The 20,420-nt window shown below is 35.4% G+C and overlaps 3 protein-coding genes across 4 annotated transcripts in view; all 3 read right to left on the reverse strand.

Moving 5' to 3' along the window:
* LOC138125092 (membralin) overlaps positions 1-17,682 on the reverse strand; it is a 95,439-nt gene extending 77,757 nt beyond the window's left edge. Inside the window, exons 1-5 of one of the 2 annotated variants that reach the window (XM_069040367.1) lie at positions 17,510-17,682; positions 16,677-17,256; positions 16,079-16,363; positions 15,656-15,899; positions 15,512-15,602 (exon numbers count right to left, since the gene is read on the reverse strand). In XM_069040367.1, the coding sequence (XP_068896468.1) occupies positions 15,512-15,602; positions 15,656-15,899; positions 16,079-16,363; positions 16,677-17,223 (1,167 nt within the window). In that variant the 5' untranslated portion in view covers positions 17,224-17,256; positions 17,510-17,682. Of the gene's footprint in view, positions 1-15,511; positions 15,603-15,655; positions 15,900-16,078; positions 16,364-16,676; positions 17,257-17,349; positions 17,478-17,509 lie in introns of those variants that run through there. The other variant, XM_069040368.1, reaches the window with a different exon arrangement.
* A 56-nt stretch (positions 17,683-17,738) lies between these two features.
* LOC138125093 (glycine receptor subunit alpha-3-like) lies at positions 17,739-19,036 on the reverse strand. The gene is made up of 4 exons (XM_069040369.1): positions 18,783-19,036; positions 18,450-18,738; positions 18,269-18,400; positions 17,739-18,217 (listed from the first exon to the last, which is right to left on the reverse strand). Exons 1-4 carry the CDS (start codon positions 19,008-19,010, stop codon positions 17,757-17,759), a joined length of 1,110 nt encoding a protein of 369 aa, XP_068896470.1. The 5' UTR covers positions 19,011-19,036; the 3' UTR covers positions 17,739-17,756.
* Positions 19,037-19,158: 122 nt separating this feature from the next.
* On the reverse strand, positions 19,159-20,396 carry Pex11ab (peroxin 11). Its single transcript, XM_069040372.1, has 3 exons — positions 20,255-20,396; positions 20,098-20,207; positions 19,159-20,045 (listed from the first exon to the last, which is right to left on the reverse strand). Exons 1-3 carry the CDS (start codon positions 20,308-20,310, stop codon positions 19,513-19,515), a joined length of 699 nt encoding a protein of 232 aa, XP_068896473.1. The 5' UTR covers positions 20,311-20,396; the 3' UTR covers positions 19,159-19,512.
* Positions 20,397-20,420: the final 24 nt, after the last annotated feature.

A 20,420-nucleotide genomic window follows, 5' to 3' on the forward strand; every position in this document is an offset into this window, starting at 1 on the left:
ATCAAATCAAATATGTAGTTTGTTAGTTTAGTTTTACAGCCCTTTCACAATGGCGTTAACGTTACGTCGATGTTAAAACGTTAATGTTAACGGTTGATCTAATTACATGTATTTCAGTACTTTTTATAAATTATTTCCGTTGGCTAATGTTAGAATGTAACGTTAAAAATCGAGAACATTTCCAGAACTAACATAAACGCTAACAATATCATGCAACATTAATTTTCATCATAACGTCATTGTGAACGATCCACAATGAAATACATGTAATTTTGAATTTCTAGATCTAACGTTAACATTAACGTTTTAACATCGACGTAACGTTAACGCCATTGTGTATGGGCCTATAGCTTTAATCAAACATAATTCTAATATGGCGTGAACTGTCAATAGTGTCAATTGTGCGAATAGTGTGTACTCACTTATTCACATAATTTTGATCATTTTCATATGACGCGGCAACCATAAATTTTACATTCAGTTTTAAGACCAACTTTGACTACAATCACTTATGATATAAGGAAGTTTCATAAAAAAATTCATCTTCCCACTTTATCAGTTTTTTAAACTTTTCCAATTACTGTTCGCCTACCCTTATCAATAAAATTTTCGTTTCATATAGACGTAAGACTATTTTAATATAAGTCACAAGTTCTTAACAAAAAGGGTCATACGTATGTCAAAACCCTTTATACGAAGAAAAAAATATTTTTTGTAATTTGCCTCCATTTTGATTCTCTGATAGACATATTAACGAACGCGACGTCATCATCTGGGATGTCCTTATAGCCATTATTTCACGGAACATTTTACGAAAATTTTTAGGTTGCCATAGCTTGATCCGTCATGCGTGTCAGTTTAAATTACAAAATGTGCAAAGAATTATTTATCAGGCAACAAATTCGCGACCGTATTTTTGGCAATTTCACGTATTTCAGCGAGCGTACATGGAAGATTATCTTCCATATTCGTGTTTTGTGACAGAATTTGGATAAAACAAAAGGCGACTTTGAAGACTTGATCAAATTTTCACTTTTAAAATTAAGACATTACCAACCACCACGAAAATCCCTAAATCGAGGAAAGTAAAAATTTTTGTTTAAAAACGACTTAAAAAGGGCAAATTACAAAAAATAGTATAAAAAACTCGTTTCATAAGACCTTGAAGCACTCATTCTTTAAAATAACTCGTGGCTACGCCACTCGTTTTTTAATCTTGAATTCGTGCTTCAAGACTGGTCTTATGAAACTTGTCTTTTAATATACTATTTTTAAATGTAAAGGTTGATTTCCCTTTATTAACCCTGAACGTGACTCCCCTCTTCTGGTTAAATTTGTTTTCTTCAATCTATGCCTAGATGTAGAAATGTCCATTTTACAGTCAACAGAAAAACGCACCAAACGTATCTCAAACCAAAACTATAAAAATCCAATCCAAACAGGAATATTCGTACATTTACGAATTCAAAAGCTACTCGCTAAAAAATGAAATTAACGGAGAGCTAAATCTCATAAGTTTTTCTTATTAGTCGATAGGGTTTTATTAAATTTCTTGCACTTCCGGGAGTAAAAGTACTAATTTGATTCCTCCTTTCAACGATTAAAGTGTCAACTCTAATGCAGGAAGATTAAATGTTTTCAAAGTACTAAAGGATTAAATGAAAAATACGCACAAAAATGCATCGTTGAATATATTTGGTCCACATGGTACAGGATTCTTTATTTTTAGTTTTTCGAAAAATATACTAGCAGCACGTTCTCTGTGAAATTTTCTTCGGCTTGCTTCTCCTTCCACCATTTCACAAAATCATTGAACTCTTTTTCATATTACATATCTTTATTTTGATGGTATTACTTCTGTACATGCTTTGATAGCAACCTTTTATAACCCATCCGATATCACTTCCTGTATTTTATTTTCTCACAACACAATTATAGCTATTAAGACAACAAGGGTTTTATAGACGATTTAAAAATCGAGATCGTAGTTTAAATCAGAGCGACCGCAGGGAGCGAGGATTTAATAGATCGAGATTTTTAAACTATAAAACACGCGTTGTCTTCAAGATTTTTTCTAACACTAACATCTTATCAGAAATTTTAATAAATTCAGAAATTATTCGAGGCGCGTCACAATACACAAAATGCGGAGATTGCCGTGGGTACTATGGTAATAATATCAACAAATTTGGAAATAGCTATTTATGTAACCAGTTAGGAAATGCGTTATTTTGTGTAACGAGTGGAATATTTGCGGGACGAGCGCAGCGAGATCCCGCAAAATCACACGAGTTACACAAAATTGCATTTCCTAAAGTGTTACATACAAGATTTTTTCTAATTTTGACAAAAAAAAAGTTTCTTCAAACGTTAAACGAAATAATGAATTTCATTAATAATAAATTATTATTGTGTTAAAATATCAAGTAGGTAAGTAGGCACGGTTATTTTGCTTAAAAACAAAAAATATGACAGTGTCAAATTGATGATACAATAAATTTTTCCTAACCAGTTAGGAAAGATTTTACTTTTCGTAACCAGTTACGAAAAGTGTGACGTTTCCCAACCTCAAATAATTTTGAAAAGTGTCACTTTATATGTCAAAATTAGAAAAAAAAACAATTTTCATCGTTGAAATGTGCCAAAACGTTCCAGAAGAAATAAGAAAAAAGGGCCAATTTGTTACAAATGAAGTCTAAAAGTGCATACGAAAAGGTGTATGTTTCGTTTCAAGGCCGGAACAATAAAAAAAAAGCATCACGGAGGTAACGGAAGATGTCATTTTGGCTTTTCTTGATATGGGGTAAGCGTGTAGAACTTCATTAAAAGTTAATTCACACTACGGCAAGAATCATTTGAAGAAAATGTAAAGATTGCCATTTTCGATGGCCGGGCACTTGCATTGGATGAAACAGCAGAAGTTAAAGAAGAAGATGTTAGGAACAAGAGCACGAAGCTTATATGGCAATTCCCATTCAATAATTGTACTTTTCACTTTTGTGACAATTACTGTAAAAATGATGAATAAAATGTTACTTGAATGATGTGTGTGAGCGTATTTTATGACTCTATAAGATACGTTGCTATTGACGACGTGTCTTATAGAGACAAGCGTATTTTATGGGAAACATAAGGTGTGAGCTCAAATGCACCATGGAAACAGTATAAGATATTAGTGTTAGAAAAAATAAATATTTCAGGCGCAAAAAACTTTTGCCTTATTTTTAAATATGGCTACCGGTGTATCGAGTGTATTTTGTTACCCTCAAAAAGTACAATTTTAATTTTTTTTTTTGCATACTTATAATGAAAGTGTTTTTTGTAATTTTTCATAAATCCTTTTAGACCAAATTTGTCAACTTATATCGATGTGCAAAAAAATAGTATATGAAAGTCTTTTTTCACTTATTTGCTTATTAACTTCACTCCCGGGATTAAGACTCACTAAGTTTTTGCACACTAGAACCAATTTGGTGAGTCTTCATTATCACCAGCGTCTTCAACTTTTGCTAACCAAATATTTTAGACGGTGAAGAGTAAAATCACATTAATGCAAAAACCCAAGTCTTAAAAACGTAATTTTTACATGCCTTTTTAAAATCACTCACTTAAGATTTACCTACATCAAAAAATTGATCATCAATAAAAAATGCTGTAAGGAGGAAAGACGTCTGGTTTGGAAGAAAAAAGAAAAAATCGTGTTAAACGTGGCTGCAGATGCAAAAACGTAGACGCGTATGAAACAAACGCGCACTATCGCCGAATTTTGGTCACCCCTCTTCGCACAAACGCAGGTGACATATTTGACGTTTATCTTTCTAACCTTACAAACACTTACACAGTTAAAGACAACATTTGGACGTAATTTATTATACTGGACTTTAAATTTTGTAAAGCCTAATGTTCCATGAGTAAACGAACTGTGTCATTGAACTTCCTACGACACTCTCCATACGCAAAAATTGTTTCCTTTTTCAAGAATATTGAAATTTATGCCATTGCAGTCAATTTTTAGAGTATTTTCAAAGAAATTTACACAATTTGACTTTTCTAATAAAGCTTTTGACAGATTTTAAGGGGTGTACGAAAGGTTGCTTGGCAGCTTTGCATCAATTGTTTCAAAAGGTAACTGTTCAAATGCCTGCTTTAGATTAAATTTTTAACAACAAAATCTAACATTTGTTAAAATTACATTTTTTAACTTGAAGAAGTGTTATTATTACTAATTGAATCTTCACCGTCTAAAATATCTGTATTTAAATTTCATAAAAATCCGTTGGCAAATAACCAAGATATTGGGCTCGAAAGTGTTAGCTGAGACACCCGGTATATCGAATTTTTTAATCCGTTATTGCGACTGTTGAAGAGTTTTGCAACAAATTGAGAAGATAACTAATATTGTATGTCTGGTAAGAGATCGGTTCAAAGGATAAAAAAACGAATGCACTCTTTAGTACTCTCTTGAGTTCTTTATGTCCCAATTAATAATAGAAGATTCTTTCTGAAGAAATCTAAATGTGTATCACCAAATGAATTACGTAGAATATTAAATATGGCACAAAAGTAGTAATTTCTATAAAATAAAAATATAATTCGGTTGAGTGGTGGTGAACGGGGTAAAAACTACCCCCAAATGCCGACACACAGCGACGTCCAACTCTTGACTCATAAATAAACAAAATCCCTTTATTATGTGGAATGCAGTTTCGACCGTCCCAGTATTAGATCCGAGGGAATTTTTGGCGTCGTCGCCTGGATGCGGAGACGTCTTGGTGACGTCGGCGGGGCGGAGTGAGAGGGCAACGTTGCCTGGTGGTTCTCGAGTGATAATCAGACTGATCATATTTCGGAGAATATAAATCAGCGGCACAGAAGCCGGGGGTTAACAGGCTCCCAGTGGCCTACTATCACGTAATTATGTCACCTATCGTATGACACTGGGAGCCGCGTCGCTCGTTACAAGTGCCGACTGACGCGCTGTCCTGCACCGCCTCCGCCTGGAACACGTGGGGGTGGCGGGACGTACCGCCCCCATTCCAAATTATACGACTCGTTAAAGTAATTTATATGAAATTCTACACACGATGAATCGTTAATATGGCGCTGCAGAACCATTGGAAATGGCTCGAAAATCGGAAGCGAAAATGACGGACGACCTTTGTTCTTGGGAAGCGCGCTTTCAGGACCGCGCCTCAAAACGGAGCATCCGAGTATTACCCAAATCCTAAATCACTACATTCAGTACAATGGTCAGTCAGGTGGGGTGAAAAAATATTTTGCGCTGTTCGGACGAAAACCGGATATTGGTTACTGTTGTCACTCACATTTTCACCCTATTAAAAACCTGATCACGTGAAAAAAATTACATTCATTACATAAGTAAAACTATGTAATTTGAATCTGGAATGCGCTTGATTCTCGAAAAAACGAGAAAAAAAAACAGACGACAGATGATCCTAAAAATGTAGTCTTAAAAAATAAGTGTCAATAACAGCTGAACATCAAGTTTTTCCATCAACTTGTAGCATCAATTTTTGCTTGATACAACATTCAATTAAATTTTTTCATTTAAATTAAATTTTAAATTTATTATTACTATTTTACTAAATTAACTAAACAAAGATAAATCATCTTTATTATGATGTTACCTGCAACACTTGAAACAGAGAACTGATTTTATTAAGTTTTTATTAAGATCGAGGGATTTAAATTACCACACTGCAAGTTAGTTATCATTTGCATTTAGAGCTGTTATTCCTTTGAAACAGCAAAAACAAAAACATTAACGCAATTTCATCACTGCACTGTTGTAGTAATTCATTTACTGCAACACTCTCATACATTAAACACACCTTTTCCCGACTAGCGGCCAATTCAATATCATAAAGAACACTGCAACCACACATAACAAGTCTACCATTTGATAGTTTTCCCAGCAAAATATAAACAAAAAATTTACAAGCTTTGAACTCTTTGGTTTTTCTCAATTTAGAAGGCTGTAAATCTCCCTCTACAATAAATAATGTTCGCAGAAAATTAAATGAGAATGTTTCGTATTTATTTCTCCATTAAGAAATTCAATTACGCTAAGTGTGTGTTACTAAGTTTCTTACTAAAAAAAAAATAACATACGATACGAAGATTTGAAAGAATCATCTTTAAGTCAAGTCAATAGTAAAAAAGACTCTAATTTAGTAAAAAATAAAAACTTCATATAATGCTGTAATGGCATGAAAGCAATAACATAGAGCAATGTCATTGGGCGACCTCTTAGTTTATAAAGATACATTGCTAGTTGGCTATGCTCTAGCTAGGTACAATATTGCACCTAGCATTGTACAGGGTTATTAAACCCACACAAATTTTGGATGTACCGCCAGCCTCGCAACGTTAGACAAACTAGTAGAGAGAATGATATCCACTACCGTCAGTATTGCCACCTATCGGCGACACTAGTCTCACTCATGCTATGAGATTTGAGGCACATTCAACTACGTCACCAACGCCAACTGCAATGGGACAATCATTTATAATAACCCTGTATAAACATTGTATCAAAAAATATATATGTACATACAATGTGTATCTAAAATCGATGGCCGCTGTCCAAAGTTATTTCAGAATCACCCTGTATACACCAAATATAATATAATAGTAATGACTAATGACAATGACCACTTATTTTCCAACGGGTACTGAAAGTCCAAATACCGTAAGAGCAAAAAAAATGCCATCAAGGATAGCTATGAAAAAGAAAGTGCCGTGTCTTTGATTAAGAAATTCGTTATGCATTTGTGGAATCCTGAAATGGATTATTTATTTATTATTTATAGGTATACCTGTATATTGCCCACGTTCATATCCAGCTTTGCTTTGCCAATGTATTGTGGGTTGCATTTTCAATTCCATCGGGCTCATTATCACTCGTAAAACACCCTGTATGTATAAGGTTAATTTGACTTTTTAACTACCATTTTAGATCAAATTGTACATTTTGGAAAAAGCATTTTGTTCTGAATTCAGTGTTCTGGCAATAAAAAAAATCATGGTTCTCTTTGAAACTGGTTGCCATTAGGCAATTAATTTTTGTAAAAATGCCACGTGAAGCCGAACGCTTAGAAGTTCTTACAGGGATCGGATATGGGGATAAAAGGCTAAGCTATGCTGAACTTGTAGATCCTTTCAATAAATCGAGAACCTATCTCCAGGTCGACCGTCTCGAAAACTTTGCGAAGGTTTAATGACACTAAAGTGTTAAGAGCATCCAAAATCTGGACCAATAACCGACATGATTTTTCTAATTGACCCAACTATGAAAATTTCTTATACCTTTCATTTATTAGAACTACAGTGGAACTCGGTTAGAACGAACCCGGCTTATAACGAACGCTCGGATATAACGAACAGAATTGAAAGTCCCGTTTCAAAATTCTATATTATATTAACAAATTTGTTCGGTTATAACGAACCTCGCTTACAACGAACGCTTGCTTTTAACGTCCAATATTTAGGCGCGAAAGCGGTCTACAACTCGGTTATAACGTACGCACGTGCACTTTTTTTACATTCTAGGAAACAATAAACACAGCAAGCGTTGACAAGGCAGTCACTGTTTCTTAGTTTACGTCCGTATGGCCAAAATTACGAAGAAAATACTGGTTGTCTTAAAAAAACGGCCCACGCTATAACTTTGCTACTGATAACCCAAATGAAAAAAATTGGACAGGAAACGAAATGGCTCTAAAAACATTACAAACCTGAGTGAGCATATAATTTTTATACCATCTACACATTTATGGGCAATGGGCAACTTTTATTTTTCAAATGGTAACCTATTTTTTTTTTATTGATTCTGTTAGAGTTTTTTTTTCTGATTGTAATGGCATAAAAAAAACTACATATGTATACACTTTGATAACAAAATTTTCGAGAAAAAAAGGAAAATATGTTGCATCAAAATTAGGTTTATTGTGATATTAATGAAAAAATCAAGTTAACCGACCTCCATTATTCGATGATTTTTATTAATTATAATTAGATAAATAAAATATGCAACATGAAACGTGCGTAAAATTGCCATTTAAGTCCAGCACACTACCAACAAATTTTCGTTTATGAAGTAAGGATAAATCTAAGACAGGCTGTATAATGAGAGGGATATTTTCAACGGTGATGAAACGCGATTATTTTATAAATAATAAAATAAACACCAAATAAAACTTTGAAATTCAAAGGTGAAAAATTATGTGGCGGAAAACAGTCCAAAGAACGGCAAACGATTTTTGTTTTGCGTTAATATGACCGGTACCGAGAAGAGGAAACTCTTAGTGACTATTTGAATTAAATAAAATGTTTACCATATTATCTTATGTATATCTATGTAATTATTTATCTTTCTTAATAAATAACGACGACGTACGGTTAGAACGAACGATCGGATATAACGAACAAATTCTGAAGTCCCTTGAGTGTTCGTTATAACCGAGTTCCACTGTATATGATACCCTATTTCCATATTCCATCACGTCACGTTTGCGAACTAGCTACCTACCTATGAACATTTTTTATGTACTCGTGTATAATAATAATTATATTCATTGTAAATTCATTTCTCTTACAAGCATGAAGAGTACACTAGAAGGTGCAAAATTAAGTAGGCTTAAGTTGTGTTTGGCATATGTACCAGAGGAGATGGTATCCCGCTATGATGGTGATTTTTGTTGGGTTCTTCAAAAGGAAGATGATAGCCCGCATAAGAGAAAAAAATACATTTGTTTTGTGCCGGATTGTACTGGTACTTAATCGTCCTTTCGGTGTTAACATTTTGCAATAGAATTATTATTGGTTTTTAAGTGTTTTTATTGTTTTAATAAAAATAACATTAATGCATATGGGTTGTCACATGTTGTTCATAACTCGGAATCTAGACGTGCTAGAATAGATCTGTTGACGTTTATAGAATCAGCAGACCCTAGTTACCCCCAGATTAGGTGTTTTCACTGCAGTTATAAAAAAAACATCAAAAATGTCGGGTAGTGTAATTGTTCCAAACGATGGAAATTCACTCTTAATCTTATGTTAGTTGGATACAGTAGAAAATTCAAAGATTTCAGTGCAACAGTTCGCTTTGAACCACTACTACACGAGCAGGGGATCAGTTCAAAAAACAATGAAACGCGAAGAGTAACACCTCTACGAGATTCAGTTGCTGCTAGAATTAAGCGAGGACGACTTTGACCGTAGATTAAATTTTGCAGAACAATAATGGACAGGATAAACCAAGACGTCAGCTTCATTAACCATCTGTTCTTTTCTGATGTGTCAACTTTCTGCTTCAAGAGATATGTTAATCGTCATAACTGTAGATATTGGTCAAGCAGAAAATCAAAATGGGTGGAGCAGGTTTACAAAGAATTAATGTATGGTGTCGTATTTGGCGCCATATTATCATCGCGCCTTTCATTATTAATTAATGCAATTTGACATTTGCAAGATATCGACAATTTCTGCAATAACGGGTTGTTAGTTGTTCCCAGACTTGAATAAATATTCTAAAACTGCGAAGATCGGGCTATCCCAAAGGTCAGCTAGGTCACCTGATTTGACTCCGATTGATTTTTGTTTGTGGGGTACCTAATATGAAAAATCGGACTTATACATATCAACAAACTATTGAAAAATTAAAAGAACTCATAAGAATTATTGAAATTGCGAATGTTGGTTCTAATATGTATTTTAATTGATTAGTTGCAAAATTCTGTCGTATTCGTCACTGCCAAAAAGTTAATGGAGAGGACTCTGAGCATCTACTGTAAAATAAAAAGTTCTGCATTTTGTTTCCAAAATTTTCTTTTATCCTTAAAATTTCCAATTTGCCATTTTCAAAGACAACTGATATTTTTACACATTAATTTTTTTAATTGAATTTGACAAATTTTTTCGACTTGTAATAATTAATAAAGGATAAAATTACATATTACGGTAGTTGCTGAATTCAGGAAAAAATATTCTTTTCAAAAAGGCTACATTTGACCCCTGGTACTACCTATTTGAAAAAAATTAAGTTATCTCAAAAATAAAGACATAAAATTGAAAAAAGGTTATTTGTGTGCAACCGTACGCGAAATGAGCACTTCGCGTGCGTACAACAGGCCGCGAAATTGAATTTGGCAGCCGTTGCCTTGACGACGGCCGTAAAAGTAAGTCATTTTTATATTTATTTATTATTACAATTACAACATATCTATCTGCATATTTCCAGTGTAATCTTACAAAATCTGGATTGGTTACAGTTAAAGTTTGATTCTGTGTCAGGAACGGCCACTATTAGTACAGAATTTTCATCTGGTTTGAAATTTCCGCCAATTTCAAATGAGACAGTCGCATGAGGTTGAGGAGTCGATAAGAAAGATCCCCATTATCGATTTATCATCTATATGAAACATACACATGTGAATTAGGTTAATTTTGGTTAATTTTTCACCGATCAAAAAGAGAAATATCTCGTAACATTTCCTGAATGTCATCAACAGACATTTTGGTTTATTTGTGTCTTTGCACGGCTCCTGATATTTCCACGATTAAAATAGTCTAAAAAGGAGCAGATGATACAACCTAGCATAACAGAACTTAACATTTACCTTCCACAATAAATAAATTCCAATAAATAGGTAAGCCAGTACAACATTATCCGACACGGTTTTCACATTCTTCTTGTTACATCAGTCTCAAAGTCACTGTAACATTTTTCATATTGCCGTTTCGATTTTTCAGGTTTCAAATGCGACACTGCACAATTTATAATATTTTTTTAACTCTGGATGAATACACGCACACGGAACTGAAACATCGTAATTTTCTTCGGACATTTTTCCAATTTTTCTAAAAATGAATTGTTTTATTTATGTCGTTTCCATAGCGACATGGCGACATGTAGGCCGACTTTATTTTTATTGACAGTGAAGGAAATTTTACTTGTTCATTTTATAATTACATACAAATTTTCGCGTTGCACACAAAATGTTGTGTACACCTTGGCTACGAAATCCTTTGACGACCTCGAGATTGTCTTATCTCGGCCGCAAAGCGACCTTGACGACAATTTTTCTCTCGGTTCGTCAAAGTACGATTTCGCATCCTTGATATACAAATAACTATTATGTATTAAGGGCGTAAAGTAGGCGTTTTTGGCCCGCGGAGTGAGATTAGGGCCCGAGGCGAAACCAAGGGCTCTAACACGACAAGGGCCAAAAACGTCCTTTACGCCTGTCATACATACGAATTTTTTGCACGAGACACTGCTATACAGGCTGATTCACGTAGCCCGTTCATTAGAAACTTTCTGATTTCCCCAAATCATATTAATATGAAAATTGGTAGTTGACTATAATCGATTACTCCAAGTTCAAATGAAATATTTTCAAAATGGTGGCACTTCGGGAAATACCGGAAATCGACGCCATATTTACTTTTTTAAATGGAAAAGCCTCATTTTGACTTCACATTTCGATTCTACGTTAAATTTTGAGTTTAGAGCGTCTTTTTGTCAACACTTATCTGTCATCGTTTTTGACCTATGGCATCTTTTTTGAAAAAAAGCGAGATTGCAAGGCTTCATTAACAAATTTATAACTCTTGAACCATCTGAAATAAATAATAGATTTTTTTTAGTTGAATTCCTGAAGACCTGGCCGATCTTTTCCGCCATTAGTGAAATTTTTTTAATGTTTCATACGCCTACTGAAATTTTTCAAAATTGCTAATCAAAAAATGTCAAAAACTTCATTTTTTTAAATGGCAACCACCATTTGTGTCACTAAATATAAATGTAAAATTTAATTCTAAGCCTACTTTTATTAACATTGTGTATGCCTATTCCCCGCCGTTTTGGCGTAATTTCGGTTTTTTGAGTAAAATATTGTTTTTTTTTATCAAACAATGTTTTAATTTGAATTTTTATTCAAAAATCACATGCAATAAACAGTAAAAAACAACGAAATAATAAAAAATAAGCAAATTAACAAAAAAATATTTTCAATGAATTCATTTACATTAAAATATTTTTTTGTTAATTTGCTTATTTTTTATTGTTTTGTTGTTATCTAATATTTATTGCAATGCTATTTTTGAATAAAAATTCAAATAAAACAATTGATTATAAAAAATATTTTATTAAAAAAATTGAAATTACGCCTAAACGGCTGCAAATAGGCATACATAATGTTAATAAAAGTGGCCTTAAAATTTAATTCTACATTTATATCTAGTATCAGAAATGGTAGTTGCCATTTAAAAAAATGAAGTTTTCGACATTTTTTGATTGTCAATTTTAAAAAATTGCAGTAGGCGTATGAAACATTAAAAAAATGTCGTTGATAGCGCAAAAAAGCGGCCAAATCTTTGGCAAGTCAGTAAAGTAAAAATAAATTATTTATTTCTGATGGTTCAGGAATTATAAATTTTTTAATGAAGCCCTGCAACCTCACTTTTTTGCAAAAAAGATGACATAGGTCAAAAACGATGACAGATAAGTATTGACAAAAAGACGTACTAAACTCAAAAGTTAACGTGGAATCGAAATGTGAAGTCAAAATGGGGCCTTTCTATTTAAAAAAAACAAAGATGGCATCGATTTCCGGTATTTCCGGAAGTGCCGCCATTTTGAAAATATTTCATTTGAACTTGGAGTAGTCGGTTATAGTCAACTACCAATTTTCATATTAATATGATTTTGGGAAATCAAAAAGTTTCTAATGAACGGGCTACGTGAATCAGCCTGTATATTCCTAAATGAAAAAAGAAAATGGCATTTGGCACGATATAAATAGCACCCGGGCTCCGTCTTGGAAGGTAGGTCCTGTATATCCATAGTAGTAACAAAATAATGGTTCTGTTATTATACTTATAAATTTAAATGAAAACCACAATTAAATCGTGAAAGTTTCAGTTCACTTTTAGAAGACGAAGAAAATGATAGCTGCTGTACACCACCCGATGTGGCAGAAGTTGCAAATTCAGCAGTCTTGAACTTATTGCCTTTAAAGTCAAGGAAAATTTATGAAAAAGCATACGGCCCTAGGGCTGAAAAGTGCTATTTTACGCCCGCCCGTGCAAAAATTACATTAATTACATGACTAATAGAATTTATCTTCCCCTAACCTCTTAAAGACCTCCAATACATTATTTTCAAAATATTTAACTATTTCCATACTTCTTAGCGACCCTGTATGATGCGCAGTAGAATAAAAAATTATAACATAACCAAATTCTACAGCTTGTTTGATTTCGTAAGCAATATATTCGAACGAATTGTAACGGATGTCATAAGAATTATGCGTTGTGTTGTGACATCAGGTGACCTAATCAAAACAAAAATTCTGCAAAAGGAGAAAGTAGAACAATGTCTAGCACTTCTAGATGTCTAGCCTACGAGTCAAAAATATTTTTTTCTAATAAATAAAAACAGTCACTACAATAATTAACCAAAAGATAAGGAAATTTCATTATAAAGATTACTCGTTTTAAATTTAAAAAGGTGTTTAGCAGAATTAAATCTACTTAACAATGCTGTGTCATCACAGATTCAAAAAATTGAACATGTATCGTGCAAAAAGTCGTCTACAATTTCGAAAAACAAATCCACACATTTTATGTGATAAATTGGACACAGTTCACTCTGTGGTTGGTAAAATAAAATTTAGAATCAACAGTCACTTCCATATTTTTGCAGATATCCAGTCGAGTTAGATTAGTTCCTTCAACTGAGTAATTGTTATTATGTTGCTCCTGTTTAGAAAAGGTGACAACGTAGCATTCACTTTTGTTTAATGAAAGTCTATTAATTTCACTTCAAGTGTATAACACATTTGAATATTTTTGTAGAGTTTCGCAGAATAAACTGCATTTATTTACACATTTAGACACTTTCGATATCTCTAATTATTTTTGACTCCACCCGCCACATTTTTTGAGGTATAAAGAACATTTTAACGAGCCACCATTCCTATTTTCATGCTTGTACAGTATAAAACTAAAAACATTTTAGAGGTCAGATTGCACTTTCATCCACGATCGTCCCATTTTCCATAATAACGAGGACAATGAAGAATTAATCTCGATTAAACGAGAACTCTTCCAAATTTGGTCATTTCGCTCCAAGATTTAATCAAAAATAACAAATTTTAAAAAATACAAGCCTTCAGGTGAAACCTGTACAAACTGTTTAGAAAATGAAAGCGCAAGTAAACATTTGCTGATTAGCATTATCCAACAGAACACCATTAGTAATGTTAAAACAATTGAACAATGAACGTATATTAATTATCTTTTTCTGAGAAACGCCCACGCCAGACTGCAAAACAAATTTCCTCGGTGTTTGCTTCCAGGCTCGATCACAAAATAATTCTTTTTTTAGTCTCTCATAATTAAGATAAATGTTTACACAATAAACAACACAGTGGAGAAAAAGCACCATCATATTATCTAAGAAACAATTATTGACACAATTATTTTTGAAAAAATTCAAACCAAGTAGATTGTCGAAATGCATCCAGGTAAAATATTTTCTCGCACAATTTTTTTTTTAATCATTTCGGGGACTAAGGAATAAGGAATAATAATAAGCGATAATTCGGTACTTTCAAATGAAATGGATATTTATATGCATTAAGGGAGATATGAACATGAGAGGAAAAACATGAATATCTGCCGTGGTGTATACAATATTTTATTTTTTAGTGTCTTTCTTTAAAATATTTTGCAAGGAAGATTGCGTGAATATATGGTTGCTATAGTTTGGTTCTCATGAGTTTGTTGTAAATAATGTGGAGGGCGAAAAAATTTGAAATATCCCACCGGACTTATGAGGTTATTTTCATAATATGTATCTATGACGAAAAGAAAGAATATTGTGTTACTAAAAAATAAATAAATGATTAAACGATTACGCACGGTTCAACGAATACAATTTTATTACACAGCAAGTTTAACGAGTGCAGTAGGTAACTACTAACAAATGTCAATCAACTTAGACAATGATTCAGACGATTTGGGTTAAGGTTGCAGAATTGTATTCATCCGTTCCAGTTGGCCAGAACAATATTGTCATTGTAATAAATCGATCACCCATAATCTAAGATGAATTGTCTGTCGTCAACCGCAACTGTTATCTCCAAAAACACCGCGTGTAATGAACTGCAAAGTTTAATTTAATACAAACGTGGTAGCTATTCGTGGATAATTTATATCATCGCATGACCAGCATCGACTTTAGAGGTCAAGTTATCTTTAAGGAATAGCAATACGCAAATAATCTTTGAAATTGCTAAACCACGTAATCGTCTCGTTGCATTCGTTTTAGGTGCAATTGGTTAATTAGACGCAACCTTCATTTGTTTCTCGACGAGGAAGCGACATCTGTCGATAAATTCCAGAACGTAACGATCGACCAGGCTTTTGAGCGCCGCTGTGTCCGTCACCGATCAATTCGAAACGTGAAAAATAAAACACTTACGAAGACGATCATGATGAAGAATGCGGCGAAATACGACGTCCTCGCCATCCACATGCTGACGAACCTGTAGTGCTCCCCGGTGACGACATTCCTGCAAAAAACATTTCGTAGCGTCGGGACAGCGAGAAATCTTTCGGGTTTCACCTCAAGTAACCCTTGTTGTCCTCCTGCTCGGCCAGGGTTTTGATGGACGCCATGAGGAGATCGTCGTAGCCCAAGAACTCGTCGAGGACGAGCCGGCTGAACGAATCGCCGAAGCACTCGTCCTTGCCGGGGTCCAGAGTCACTATTTGGACGGGGATTTTCAATCGGGCTCTGGTCATCGGCGACAACCGCAAAAAACCGTACTCCAGGGAGTACTCGACAATGTACTCGTCCTCGGGCCAATCTACAACAAAAATTCCATTTAATCAAACGCCAACCGAAATAAGTCAACTGAAATTGTTCACATAAAGACACTCCCTGCGCTCTATCGACTCGATCGATATTTTTTGGGTTGGACCTGATAAATCCGGCCACACGAAAAATATAGAAATACGCCCGGACTCGAAGTAGTGACGCACCAACCTGACGATTTGACCGGAGTCTCCTTCTTGGCGTCTGGAGGGTTGTCCCCGTTCTGCATACTGTCGCTTGGTATCTCCTGGGAAACGTTGTCGTAATTCACCGACTCCTCCGCCTTGACGGACTCTTCTTGCGGCATCTGGACCTCCGACGACGACGCCGGGAAGTCCGTCAAGCGCTGGAATCCGTCCCATATTGTCGACGAGATGTGGGTCACGTTGAAGAGAGAATTCGGTCCGATTTGTCTTTTTGCGGAATGCGACACATTCTTGCCGTCGTTAATGTAACCTGCAGCAAAACAAATTCGAACGTTTTAATTTTTTGCAATTAACCAATCACGTATTAGCAAGTGTAAGTAAAGTATGTACACGCCAACGGCTAAATTCGATGGCAAGTAATTACAGAAATGGCCGAGTCCAAAGATCAGTCAACCTGAGCTGACGTTAATGGTCAACTTAACAGTCAGTGAATTTCACTTTCTATGTGTGACAACAGGAAGTGGGAAAACTTTCCTAACAAATGATGTTATTTGTCGTTTACATCATGAATGAGTTAAACACACTTAAACTTAAGTCTAATTGAGTTAGAATGGAGCATTTACTTTGGTAGTCTGAACTCAGCGGTTCGGTCTCTCTGCCAGCGTCTTCGACTGCAGAGGGCTCAATATTGACAAATCCGTCCCTGGCCAGGAGTCCCAAAACACTGGAAATGTCGTCCACTTTCTCCTGTTTCATCTTCTCTTCTTTAGCATAACTCTGCTCGATATTGTAATCTTGACCCACATTTCGGACAATTTCCACCCGTAAGATGCCATCCCGAGGCCACGTATCTTTAACATGTTGCAAACAAGTAGTTGGTGTTTTAGAGAACGCTATATGTATATACACTAGGACAAAGAAAGCAACTAGCGCTTTAATTAATATTATAAATTCGATAATCCTTCTAATTGGCTTTGGAAAACTTCGCGCGTATGCTAAAGCTGCTTTGAAAAATAACGTGTGAAACAATCTATCCCTAACATTAAATAACGGGTTTTGATTATTGTTGTTTCTTATTCTATTAGGATTGATCAAGGGTCCTCCACCGATGTGATTGTTTTCAGGGTTCACCCCTTCTGGTATGGCTTGCACCGGATTATTTCTCGCCATGGCTTTCAGTCACTGGTAACAGATTTATTCATTCTGCAACACAAAACGTTTCCGATCATTTCGCTGAACGCTCGATTCGACACAATCGTCAGAGTGACACAATTCACACAAAACACCTCAACCTACACGTTCCAGAGTTAGGTTAAGTCGAGACACAAAGTGCATTAATTATACGACATATTAACATCAAAAAATAACAACTCATTTGACGTAAATGTTTATAAAGATGGAAAAATTCAGACGAGCAACGTGATATCTGGTCCTCCCAAATAAACAATCCGATTACCTTTCTCTAACTGGGTTAGATCTTCTGCGGTCGTTTGTGGGCATCACAACAGCATTGTGCACTGGTTTGTCTTCCGAATTATAGCTAACGCATTTATTTATTTATATTTTGATATTTATTCATAAAAGCACAGATTTAAACCAACATATGTCAAACGTCAGTTTGACACTGACAGCTCAGCGACCTGTTTTACCGACGGGAGGCAGCGGGTCTAAATTGAAAATCGACGATTGTAAAACACTTTATTTCAGAAGTAAACTAGACCGTAGAGGATCACAAAAAACACGTAAAACACTGGATACGACAGTTTCATTCCGAACTCGAGCCAAAACACGCTCTTCGGGTATTCTTTGGCGCTTGCCAGTTTCTTCAAGTGAAATTGCGTCTCTTCAGCGGTACAAATAATGTCGACCAAGACTGTTTCAATCAGAGTAATCAATGCAAAGGATTCACATATCAATACAAAAACGTCCAAAGCTTTGAGATAGGGGGTAGGGTAGGGCAGACACACTGATGTGTAGTAGAAATAGAGCATAAATCCAAACGCTGACAGGTTGAGATAGAGTCGCTTAGATCGCGAATTCAAGTCAAACCAAAACGAGATGTAGTTCAGCATAGTTACGAAAACTGACGGGACAATGATGCACTGGACGTGGTGTCCAGAGCGGCGCTTCAAGACAAATTGGATCACGCCACTACTGAAATTACCTGAAATTGTTGCCAAATGAGAATGTGCTGTCACCACCAGTTGTGTCTCACCTGAACACCTTAAGTCAACCTCCGAGTACGTCGTAATATTAAACACTATAAACTCGTTAAAACTTAGATCTGTAGTTATTTGTACAGGTGCTGAGTCCCACAGTAATGTCACCTCGTCTTGAGGAAATCTGACTAGAACAAAACACTTGTGATCTCTACGAGATTTCTTACATTTTCTTACATGAGCCAAACTTCAACTCACAAATCTGAGTGTCGAAGGGAAATTTGCGATAGTCCCACGTACAGGGTATCTTCAATTTGATTTTCTCGCTCAATAGAACATTACCTTCGCTTCCAAAACCCCTCCAAAACATGGTGTCGTCGTTATTGCAAATTCTTCTCTCCCCATTCAAATTGACAATTTTTGGCTTCCATATCTGCCCAGCCACTGCCATTCTGCGAGTGTTGACGTTTGCACCCAGCCGGGGATCCACCCATTTCTGGTTGAGTAACACTCCCAACTCTATTTGCTAGACCACGCATTAGGAAAGTCAAAATGTGGTGGTGAACTCACCAAACTGTCGTGATCGAAGATTCTGAATTCTTGTACGTCGAGAGAAATGTTTACGGTGGTGGTGGTGACGTCTTGGAGAAGCGGGCGACCCATTTCTGGAAGTCTTTGGCCACCTCGGAGGGACAGGGCTGTGCCCATCAACATAAAACAATCGACGAATTTCTTCGTCATTGCATTATACAGCAGCGGGATACGCTCACGACTGAACTTAACTCTGTATGTAAACATTTGGTTTAGTAATTAATGATGTAATTTAAGAGTGCGCCAATTTAAATTAAAACGCACGATTCATCATCGAGAACTAGATCGTTTTAATAAGCTTGGAATGAAGAAGTTTGTGTGGGTTCAAACCAAACGAAAAAAATAAAAACAAACAGAAAATGTATCATTTGTATTTTACACATTTTATAATAAATCTTAATCACTAACAATGTAATTCTTCCATTACCAAAAAATATTTGTGCGTTGTTACAACTTTATTAGATCTCTTAGAATTGAGAAGATTTGGCAAGAAGTCATTTAATATTTGTTCACAGCAGATGTATACTACACTGCATAACGGCGAGCTTAGAGAAAATAATTTGTTTGAAAATCCCCATTTTGTACAAATTCTACCGCAAGTAGAAAACATAACAATAAAAAATCTTACAAGACTGTATTAAACACTAAAAAATCCAACAAACACCAAGTCACAACACCAGTCACCTAGATTTAACAATAAAAATTAGATCTATGCTGGGAATAGTTTGACTTTTGGATCGATCAGCACTAGAAGCCCAGCAATTGAAGACACGACCCCCAACCAACCGACAGTCCCAGGGGACAGCTTGGTATGCCCGAGCGCATTCAACGGTATAAAAAAATCGCACCCATTCTTGATTGTATCAATCATGACACCTTTATTTCTCTGTAAGACCATCACAGTCCTGATCAAAATTTTGTACAAGTCATTTAAATTTTGCACGCCTGAATCAGGTACAATTAACTGTTTTTCGGACCTAATTATGCAAGATATTTCATAAAAGTCCCTAACCAAGTTCATTGTGATTGAATACAACCAGTACTTGTTGGAGACCCGGCTCCATTTGTCAGTGTCGACGTGACACACATCTGCCCTTCCCAGCCACAAAAGGTGGTCTCCAAGCAAGAACAAGGCAGATGCGATTCTGCTCAAGATCAGAGTGTGTCGAACGGTTGCGTCGGGATGGTTGAATAGCGAGGTGGTCGAGTAGATGACGTCGATGCACTTTCCAAACCGAAGCACTGAAAACAACTTTACAAGTAAGATGGGCCAGGAAGGTATGGAAAGACTCACACTTTCTAAAAGTGCTTAATTGGAATTCCAAGTTCTTGAATGCGTTGACTCGATCTTTATTGGTGTGTTGTAATCGGTGCCACAAAACTCTACTTAAGTACTGAAGTAACCTGGAAAGTGAGGTTAGAACGGTAAAAAACGCTTTAATTGATTATACCTGGCGACTTTATCTCGTCCAGCGGTTTGGCCGTTTAGCTTGATCACAGTGTCCATCTTCGCACGTATTACTCCCACTGTTATTTTGAATTAACTGGTCAAAGTAACATAATTTTATCAATTGCACTTGACAACTCATTGTTATTATGACAGCGATAGAGATAGGA

The sequence above is a fragment of the Tenebrio molitor genome, chromosome 2 (genome assembly GCF_963966145.1).
Source record: "Tenebrio molitor chromosome 2, icTenMoli1.1, whole genome shotgun sequence".
Lineage (NCBI taxonomy): Eukaryota > Metazoa > Arthropoda > Insecta > Coleoptera > Tenebrionidae > Tenebrio > Tenebrio molitor.